General features: G+C 39.9%; 1 protein-coding gene across 5 annotated transcripts in view; it reads left to right on the forward strand.

The window, feature by feature from the left end:
* The window catches only part of srfbp1 (serum response factor binding protein 1), a 238,468-nt gene extending 228,562 nt beyond the window's left edge, over nt 1-9,906 (forward strand). For 4 of the 5 annotated variants that reach the window (XM_072281453.1, XM_072281454.1, XM_072281455.1 and 1 more), the window contains one exon: nt 1,038-9,906. In XM_072281453.1, coding sequence (XP_072137554.1) covers nt 1,038-1,222 — 185 coding nt within the window. In that variant the 3' untranslated portion in view covers nt 1,223-9,906. The remainder of the gene's footprint in view (nt 1-1,037) is intronic. The other variant, XR_011889516.1, reaches the window with a different exon arrangement.
* The last annotated feature ends 363 nt before the right edge of the window (nt 9,907-10,269 follow it).

Below are 10,269 nucleotides of genomic sequence, written 5' to 3' on the forward strand. Positions count from 1 at the left end.
ATGCAGAACCAGAGTCATGGTTTTAAAATAAGAAGTTATTTTGTTATCATTTCAGTGACTGTAGGTCTTTGAAACGCTTCCCCAAGGACAATGAAAGTAGAGTCTTTGAATATTTTTTTTAATCAGAGACAGATAAACTCTTGATATAAAAATGGTGTAAGAGGTTAATGCAGATACTTGGGATTGCAAGTTGTGGTTACGATCACAATGACCATGATCTTATTATCTGAGTGAGGATCCTAGTGATCTCAGGTCTTGCTAGAAAATTAATGCATTTTAAGGTCACTTTAAATGTTACATTAGAAAAAATTGTCCCCATTTAGACAGGGAATTTAAAGGTCTTCTCATTTTTGTAATGTAGTTTTCCCACAAGATGATTGTGTGCTGCAGGTCAGCTGTAAAATAAAGATTCCTCCACTATGCTTCAAAAATATATTTTAATAAGGAAAGCATTCCAATTGCAGGTGTAATGTTTTAACATCTCAACTTTTATGAATCTATTTGTTTATTAGGCTCTTGCATGGCAGACAAAATTTTTCATTTCATTGAATTCCATTACAAATTGTGAACTTGCTGCTCTTCTACAATTGAAAGTCATTTATTTGCAGAATAATTTGAATTGTGTGGCTGTGAAGGTCATCAGAAACCTACATTCCTCTTAATTTGTTAGGTTTGAATTTCCCCATTAAACAATTATATTTCCTGCATTTAATAAATGTCAGAAAATTATTTCATTCTGTCACTCTGCAGGTAATTTTATTTTTAATTCAGATGAAAGGTGTCTTTTTTCTGATACTAATATGAATTGCTTATTTGTGTAACACTACTGAAAACTGAAAATATATAGATTTTCTAATGCACCAAGGCAGATGAATGTTATGTTGATTATGCAATTTGAGGATTATTTGTACTGATATGCCTTGCTACTTCTGCGTAACTTGTTGATCTAAAAACTTGCGTAATTTAATATCTTTGTACTTTAAATGTGGTCTGTTTGTTGATCATAACTTCTCTGGAATTTTGATTTGCATTTGCAGCTGTTCAGCACAAAAGTTCTAACTCCAAAAAATTGTCTTTTCGTGAGGAATCCCAAGGGAAGCGTAGAGATGCAGTTCCAAAACCACAACAATCACTTCATCCTTCTTGGGAAGCAAGTAGAAGACGGAAAGAGCAGATCCAGATAGTTGAATTCCAGGGGAAAAAGATCAGATTTGATGATTAATTTCTTTAAAAAGAAATGGTGGAATTGCATTGCATTGCATTGTTTTGTATTAAAGCAATTTCAAAACCAGATAAAACTATCTGAAGAAATAATTATACGAATATCAAATATCTGTCATGTTTCATACTGAAATTGCAGTTTATATTTGCATTTTGTTGCAAAATGATCTTCTGAACTGTTTTAACTGTTTACACTTCTAAAGATTTAAAATTCATATTTAAATACAAGAACTGTTAAGTTTTAAGTAAATAATTTACAAAATGCTTTTTGATAATTTTATAAGTTTCAGTCCTGAGATTACTCATCACATGCAAAGATAAATTCTCTGCTGAAATATTTCAAAATGCTTGCAATTATATGCAATAATTTCAAAAATCTGTTTCTTCATCATTCACACATGATATATTGAGAGAGTTTTGTCTCAATTGCAAAAGTTGATCAAAGTTACAATTTCCTCCAAGAAAAGATATCCTCATAACTTCTGAGTCTTTAAATGCTATATCGTTATTGCCATACCAATATAATTGTATAGCACTCCTGTGTTTAGATTTTGTTCGTTTAATTCAAAACTCTGTCTTAGTCATTGTGTATCAAGCCAAATGGAAATATTAAAAAAAACGACACAAAAGGCTGGTAACCTGAAATATATTGGCCTGCAAATGAGCTGCCCATGTAGACAGAAATGTGATTTTGATATTGCTGGCCTACACTGACCTTTTCCCAATACTGGTTGTCTCATGGCCAGTATTTTACATTTCAGATTTTCTACAGTTCACAGTTGCATTTCTTCAACCTCAATAAGACAACAATAGCACCACTTGAATTTTGCAGAATTCTTATCAGTTGGAAACTCTTCATTAAATGTGGTAACCTTTACATTGAAAACAATTGTACCTCAGTACCACAAAATTTCCAGGCCAGATTATTCTCACCTATTGCTAGAAACTGAATACAAAACTGCAAGCTGCAGAGGTCAGCTTGTCCCTAACTTTCACATCTGCACATTGTAATGTATAATGAGAGAAGTTGTAGTTCAGATGATGGACTATACGATCTCCCATTCTACCACTGGACTCGCACTAAACCTAGCAAAGGAAAAAAATGTAATAAGCTCCGGGGCCAGATGCATTTTGTATCAACTGATAACTGAGCCCTGTTGCATAACCCTATTCACTGAAGGTGCTGAACCTGTTTATTATTTTTACCTACATTTTATTCATTTCATTTAAATCTACTTGAACCAGCAGTTCACAACCTAGGCTTTTTTTTATACTAAGGTTGAATAAGATTAGATCTAGAGGTAATGAGTTAGAGGTGAAATGCTTAAGGGAAACTACTTCACTCAGGGTGTTGATGAGAGTGTGGAATGAGCTGCCAATGAATGTAGATTTGATTTCAGCATTTAAGTGAAATTTGGGTAGGAAGACTATTGCCCAGGTGCAGGTCAATGGGACTAGGCAGATTAATAGTTTGGCATTGACTAGATGATCTGAAGTGCCTGGTTTCTGTGCTGTGTTCATTGAAATTGTGAGGTGGATCATAATCAACCATGATAGACCCTCCTGAGGCAGTGCATCTGTGCTATACAGGAGGGGAAAAAGTAGCCCTAAGGGTCCTCAAAATCAGCTCCAAAATTGATGGAGACTTATGACATCAGGTCAGTCATGACCAAGAAGATGTCCTCCTAGTTGCCATCTATTATCCCTCAACTGTTGAATTTAGAAGAAGTGCTGGAAATTTGTAAGGTAAGACTGTATTCTGGGTTTAACATTTATGTGTTCATCACAAAGTGTAGCTTGATAGGACTACTCCAGATTGAGCTCTTTACATCACAAAGGACATGGCTATTAGATCTTGTCTGTAGCAGTTCATGTATGAACTAGTACTTGACTTTATCCTCAGCAATCCAATTGTGAACAACGCCTCTGTCTGTTTTTACTTAGAAATGACTACCAGCACAATCCTTGTGAGGACAAGGTTCTATCCTTATACTGAGCACACATGCCTTTGTGTTGTGTGGCACTACATATGTGCTAAATAAGATGGGCTTGGTCTGGATCTGGCCATCACAATTCATTGTGTGTTGTGGCCTGTCAACATACAGTCTCTGCCTGTAACTGCATGGCCTACTGTACCCTTCAGTCTGTCATTGCTATCAAATCTATTGTTCAATAATATGAGTTTGCTGTGAACAATAACTGTTCTATTGGTTGTAGTTTATTATTGTCACAGATACTGAGATAGTGAAAAGCTTTGTTTCACACTATCCAGAAAGATCATGCCATAAATAGTTATATCAAGGTAGTTGAGAGGAAACAATACAGAATATAGTATTGCATTTCCAGAGGAAGTGTAGTGCAGACAGGTGAATAAAGTGCAAGGGTCATGGCGAGGTATATTGGGAGATCAAGTTCAATTCTACCTACAGATGCTGAGGTGTTAATCTATTGAAGCTGCACTACAGGACTGGTTGTGTACTAAGTAACAAAAATGCGGTGTAATATTTGGAACTAACAGATTTAACAACAAACGGATCGAACCAATGTCCTACAGTCCCAATGTATTTATTTCATGAATGATGATAGCTAATAGAAAGGAACATGCCGAGAGTGTCCTCATCCTCAGTGGTAGTGGGGCCTATCACTGCTTTTTGAATTGGCAACCGTCAGACCAAATGGATAACACACAAGAGCACATAACTGATGTTTGGTATACTGTCTAGTCATAGTCATACTTTATTGATCCCGGGGGAAATTGGTTTTTGTTACAGTTGCACCATAAATAATAAATAGTAATAAAACCATAAATAGTTAAATAGTGATATGTAAATTATGCCAGGAAATTGTCCAGGACCAGCCTATTGGCTCAGGGTGTCTGACCCTCCAAGGGAGGAGTTGTAAAGTTTGATGGCCACAGGCAGGAATGACTTCCTATGACACTCTAGGTTGCATCTCAGTGGAATGAGTCTCTGGCTGAATGTACTCCTGTGCCCACCCAGTACATTATGTAGTGGATGGGAGACATTGTCCAAGATGGCATGCAACTTGGGCAGCATCCTCTTTTCAGACACCACCATCAGAGAGTCCAGTTCCATCCCCACAACATCACTGGCCTTAGGAATGAGTTTGTTGATTCTGTTGGTGTCTGCTACCCTCAGCCTGCTGCCCCAGCACACAACAGCAAACATGATAGCACTAGCCACCACAGACTCATAGAACATCCAGCATCGTCCAGCAGATGTTAAAGGACCTCAGTCTCCTCAGGAAATAGAGACAGCTCTGACCCTTCTTGTAGACAGCCTCAGTGTTCTTTGACCAGTCCAGTTTATTGTTAATTCGTATCCCCAGGTAATCCTCCACCATGTCCACACTGACCCCTGGATGGAAACAGGGGTCACCGGTACCTTAACACTCCTCAGGTCTACCACCAGCTCCTTAGTCTTTTTCACATTAAGCTGCAGATAATTCTGCTCACACTATGTGACAAAGTTTCCTACCGTAGCCCTGTTCTCAGCCTCATCTCCCTTGCTGATGCATCCAACTATGGCAGAGTCATCAGAAAATTTCTGAAGATGACAAGACTCTGTGCAGTAGTTGAAATCCGAGGTGTAAATGGTGTTAGCAACAGTCTCCTGTCCCAATTAAGTGGCATAGTGTCCCAAATAAATGAAGGAATCCAGTTTTCTCAGACGGTTTTCGCACTTCCAAAAACTATTGAAAGTTCTTGAGCTGTCCCAAATAAGCGGCTTACCCGATTACCAATAGTCCGATTAACTGGAATCCACTATTATTAAAGTAGGTATATGTCACCATATACTACCTTGAGATTCATTTTCTTGCAGGTGTTTACAGGAAAACAAATAAACTAGGAGAGTTTGTAAAAAAACTAGAAATAAAGACTGACAACCAACCAACGACCAATGTGCAAAAGCAGACAAATTGTGAAAATGAAAGGGATATATACAGCATAATACCAAGAACGTGAGATGTAGAGTCCAGGAAAGTGGGTTGTAGGCTGTGGAGTTATTTCATAGTTAAGGTAAGTGAAGTTATCCGTGCTGGTTCAGGAGTTTGATGGTTGCAGGATAATAACTGTTCCAGAACCTGGTGGTGTGGGACCTAATGCTCCTGTACCATTGTAGCTGGGTGTCCTTTGAGTGACTTCCAATAACCCAAGGCCTTTCCATCATCTACAAAATACATTCAGCAGTGGTGGAATAGCTTCCACTTCCTCGGATGAGTACTGTGCTAATAAAGTATGATCCAGGACAAAGCCGTCAACTGGACTGGCACCCCATCAACCACAATCAACATTCATTTTCTCTACTACAGGTGGATAGTGGTGGCATTGTGCACTGTCTACATAATTAGCATCAGGTTTATTATTAACATATGTTATGAAATTTGTTGTTTTGCAGCAGCAGTACGCTGCAAGGCATAAAAATGACTAAGTTACAAAAATGAGATAGTGCTGCCAAAAGAATAGTGAGGTAATGTGCATAGACTGCTCAAAACTCAGATTTTGGACAGGAAGTTGTTTCTAAAATGTTGACTGGGTCTTCAGGTTCCTGTACCCCCTCCTGGTGGTAGTAATACAAATAGGGTGTGTCCTGAATGGTGAATATTCTTAATAATGGATGCACTTTAGTTACTAATCTAGATTACTGTGACTGCATCTCCCTAATGCATGATCTCTACCATCCAGAAGGCCAAGGTGATAGGATGGGAATACCAGGGAAAGTGGACCAAATCGGCAGTCTGCATGAGTCACAGGACACAGGTGAGGTCTACTGATCTATATGTATTGTAGGAAAGGATATTGCAGATGATAAATTCAGGAAGGTGAATTTCTAGAACAATGTAGTATTGAAAAGCAGAGGGTAGTCCTTAAGGGTGGACCAATGATCAGGGTCTATTGAAGTGTATACCAGATGGCTATGAGAATCAAGGGCATTTGCATTAGCTAGGACTAGAGTATAACAGCAGGTGCAGCAATATAAAACATTGATTACAGAACTGGAATACTCTGTGTTGTTCCAGTCAGCACTCTATTGTACGTGATTGTAATGGGGAAGGTGCAGAAGAGATACAGCACAGTATTGCCTGAGTGGGGAGGGAGATGGAAAAGCCTGCTCCTGTTGACACCTCCCAGTCTCTGCCCAGCTAATAGGATTCACCTGTTACTTGTTCCAGACTCATCGCCTGCAGCCTATTTAACCCCAGTACTCATCGACAGTCCCTTTTCTTGCATTGCACCAGCTGACCTCAACCTGTTGCTTCTAGCTTCCACTCTCCCTGCCTAAAGTTTACTAGCTTTTGTTCTCTCTTGTTTTGTGGCCCCTCATAGTTTGTTATTTTGTGGTCTATTATTAAAGTTATTGTTTACTGCTAAGTCATCATCACGGCTCTGCCTTTGGTTTCAAGACTCTTCTACATTTCCAGATGGTTGAGGAGGTGCTTGAGATACTAAATTGACAAGTGTAGGTAATAACTTTCCTTTAGCAGAGGTACAGGCCTTCCTCAGGTTACAGATCATTCTTGTGAATGATCTGTAACTTAACAGTTTACTAGTTACAAATGTGGCCACATAAGGTAGAGGGTACCTACAGCTGCTGGCAAATCCATATGGCCAGACTCCAAAAAGCTTGCTCGTATGTATGGGTCATGCATATTAAAGTTGGGAGTTCATAAGTTGGGAAGTTCCTTTATCTATAACCAGAATAAATTAGAATTCATCCCCCCTTTCTTCCATGGCCTTCTGTTCTCTCCTATCAGACTCCCCCCTTCTCCCGCCCTGTATCTCTTTCACCAATCAACTTCCCAGCCCTCCTCCTCCCAGTGTCACCTATCACCTTGTGTTTCTCCCTCCCATACCCCCACTATTTAACTCTACTCATCTGGCTTTTTCTCCAGTCCTGCTGAAGGGTCTCAGCCCGAAATGTCGACTGTACTCTTTTCCATAGATGCTGATTGGCCTGCTGAGTTCCTCCAGCATTTTGTGTGTGTTGCTTGGATTTCCCGCACCTGCAGATTTTCTCTTGTTTGTAAATTAGAAAGAGAAATGTCAGTTACAAGGAGAGACTAGAGAAGTAGGAGTGTTTCTCTTCAAAGACAAGGTTACCGGAGGTATCGTAGAAATATTTAAAATCATGAAGGATATAGACAAAGTAGATAGAGAAAGGTAGATTCAATGCTAATTTTCAAAATGGAGCTGTATCTGTTTCTGTGGAAGGTTTGTGAAATGGGACCAGCTGGATTGCTCTTGCATGGAGCTGATGAGGACTCTTTCTGTGACTATTTCATAATTATACATTATTTTTTCTTTCCTAGGAGTTCCTAGCACACAGGATAGGTTGCTTAGTCAAACCTCTACCCCTCACTCCTGGGGAATTCTGCTGCCTGATGGAGTAGAGATGAGTCTTCGTTCCTACCCCTACACACAAACTTTCTTGCTCTTTCCCTTTCTCTTCCTCTCTCTCTTTCATCAGAGGTTTACATAATCCAGCAGACTGCAAGGCAGCAAGAACTGAAAGTGCGCCATTACATGCAGTTGGTGGTCATTAGCAAAGCAAGTAAGTAGAACTGGTAATTAGGGCTTTTGAAGCAGAAAGCTTTCCTTTAGCATTTTATGGGGAACAGCAGCTGAATCTTGGAGGCCTATGTTGGGCTATCTTTCAGGAGGGTGAATCCTCACAAAGCAGCAGGCCCTGAGAGAATACATTGTAAGGCTCTGAAAACCTGTGCCAACCAACTGGCAGGTGTATTCAAGGACATTTTAAACCTCTCACTGCTACGGTCGGAAGTTGCCACCTACTTCAAAAAGGCAACAATTATATCAGTGCTCAAGCAGAGTAGTGTGTGCTGCCTTAATGATTATCATCCAGTAGCACTCACATCTACAGTGATGAAATGCTTTGACAGATTGGTCATGGCTAGAATCAACTCCTGCCTCAACTAGGACCTGGACCCACTGCATTTTGCCTATTGTCACAATAGGTCAATCGTGGATTCAATCTCAATGGCTTTTCACATAGGCTTAGATCACCAGGACAATGCAACACCTATGCCAGGATGCTGTTTGTTGACTATATCTCAGTGTCTTAACACCATCATTCCCACAGTCCAGTTTGATATGCTACTGAACCTGGGCCTCTGCATGTCCTTCTGCAATTGGATGCTTGACTTCCTAATCAGAAGACCACAATCTGTGCGGATTGGTAATGATATCTCCTGCTCACTGATGATCAACATTGGCGAGATCAGGGATGTGTGCTTAGCCCACTGGTCTACTCTCGATACCCATGATTGTGGCTAGGTGTAGTTCAAATGTCATCTTTAAATTTGCTGATGATCCAATCATTGTTGACAGAATCTCAGGTGGAGATGAGAGGGCATACAGAAGTGAGATATACCAGCAAGTTGAGTGGTGTCACAACAACAACCTTGCACTCAAGATCAGTAAGACCAAAGAGCTTATTGTCAACTTCAGAAAGGGTAGGGTGAGGGAACATGAACCAATCCTCATACAGGGATCAAAAGTGGAGAGATTGAGCAATTTCAAGTTTCTGCGTGTCAAGATCTCTGAGAATCTAACTTGGTGATGCAGCTATAAAGAAGTCAAGACAGCAGCTATAGTTCATTTGGAGTTAGAGGAGATTTTGTTTGTCACCTAAAACATTCTTAAACTGTACCATAGACAGTATTCTGACAGGCTGCATCACTGTCTGGTATGGGGTGGGGTCGGGGGGAAGATATGGCACGTGATCGAGAAAAGCTACAAAAAGCTGTAAAATTATTTAGCTCCATCTTGGGTACTAGCCTCCATAGTATCCAAGACAACTTTAAAGAGCAGAGCCTCAGAAAGGCAGCATCCATTATTAAGTTCCCCAGTCACCCAGGACATGCTCTTCTCATTGTTACTGTCAAGGAGTTACAGAAGCCTGAAGGCACACACTCAGCAATTCAAAAACAGCTTTTTCCCTCCCCCCGCCATCTGATTCTGAAATGGATATTTTAAATTTAGCTATTTAATATTCAAATATAAATTACAATTTATGAGAGGGGAGAAGATGGCAGCACGACGCAGTGCATGCGACTGCTCCGAAATGATATTGTATTTGTTAAATAGGTACAGTGCACAATCCTGATTTGATGGAGACGGATGTGAGAAGCACGGAGGAACATCTGGAGAAACTTCTGAAATGCCTGCTTTGCTGCTGCTGCTACTATGCGATCGAGAATCTCCAGAGGGGAAAACCCCAAATCCTCGGCTTTGCCTTTTGCCGGGGCCGGGGTTGAAGCACTCGGCAGAGATGGTGCTCGGTGTCGGAGGGCTGGTCGGAGGCTCTAAGTTTTAGGACAGACTCAAGAGTGGGCTGTGGTTGGGTGCTGCATCGGCATGTTTGTGGCGCTGGAAGCTCATGGCAGGAAGAGAGTTTCTCTTCCTTCTACCGTCTGCGTGAGATGATCGGACTTTTGAGAGACTTTGAGACTTTTTTTTACCATGCCTATGGTCTGTTCTTCATCAAATTATGGTATTGCTTTGCACTGTTGTAACTATATGTTATAATTATGTGGTTTTTGTCAGTTTTTTTAATCTTGGTTTGTCTTGTGTTTCAGTGATATCTTTCTGGAGGAACATTGTATCATTTCTTAATGCATGCATTCATTACTAAATGACAATAAAAGAGGACTGTGTCCTCATAATCTAAAAAAAAAATTTACTGTAATTGGTTTACTTATTTTTTTTCTCTTTATTCACCTGTATTGCATTACACTGCTGCCACTAAGTTAACAAATTTCACGACATATGCCGGTGATATTAAACCTGCTTCTCATTCTGATTCTGAATATAGTTCAAATAATGTGTGTTCCTTAAAGACCATTCTAAAAAGAATGTACCAGCACAAATTGAAATGTGATGCTTTGACAAGAAGCTCTAGCAAAAGGTGATATAACAAAATAAGAATCCAAATGATTATGCACCACCACTACTGCTTCCCTCCACAACCCTGTACCCCACAAATAGGAATGCTCTCTGACTTTCTG

The sequence above is a fragment of the Mobula birostris genome, chromosome 17 (assembly GCF_030028105.1).
Source record: "Mobula birostris isolate sMobBir1 chromosome 17, sMobBir1.hap1, whole genome shotgun sequence".
NCBI lineage: Eukaryota > Metazoa > Chordata > Chondrichthyes > Myliobatiformes > Myliobatidae > Mobula > Mobula birostris.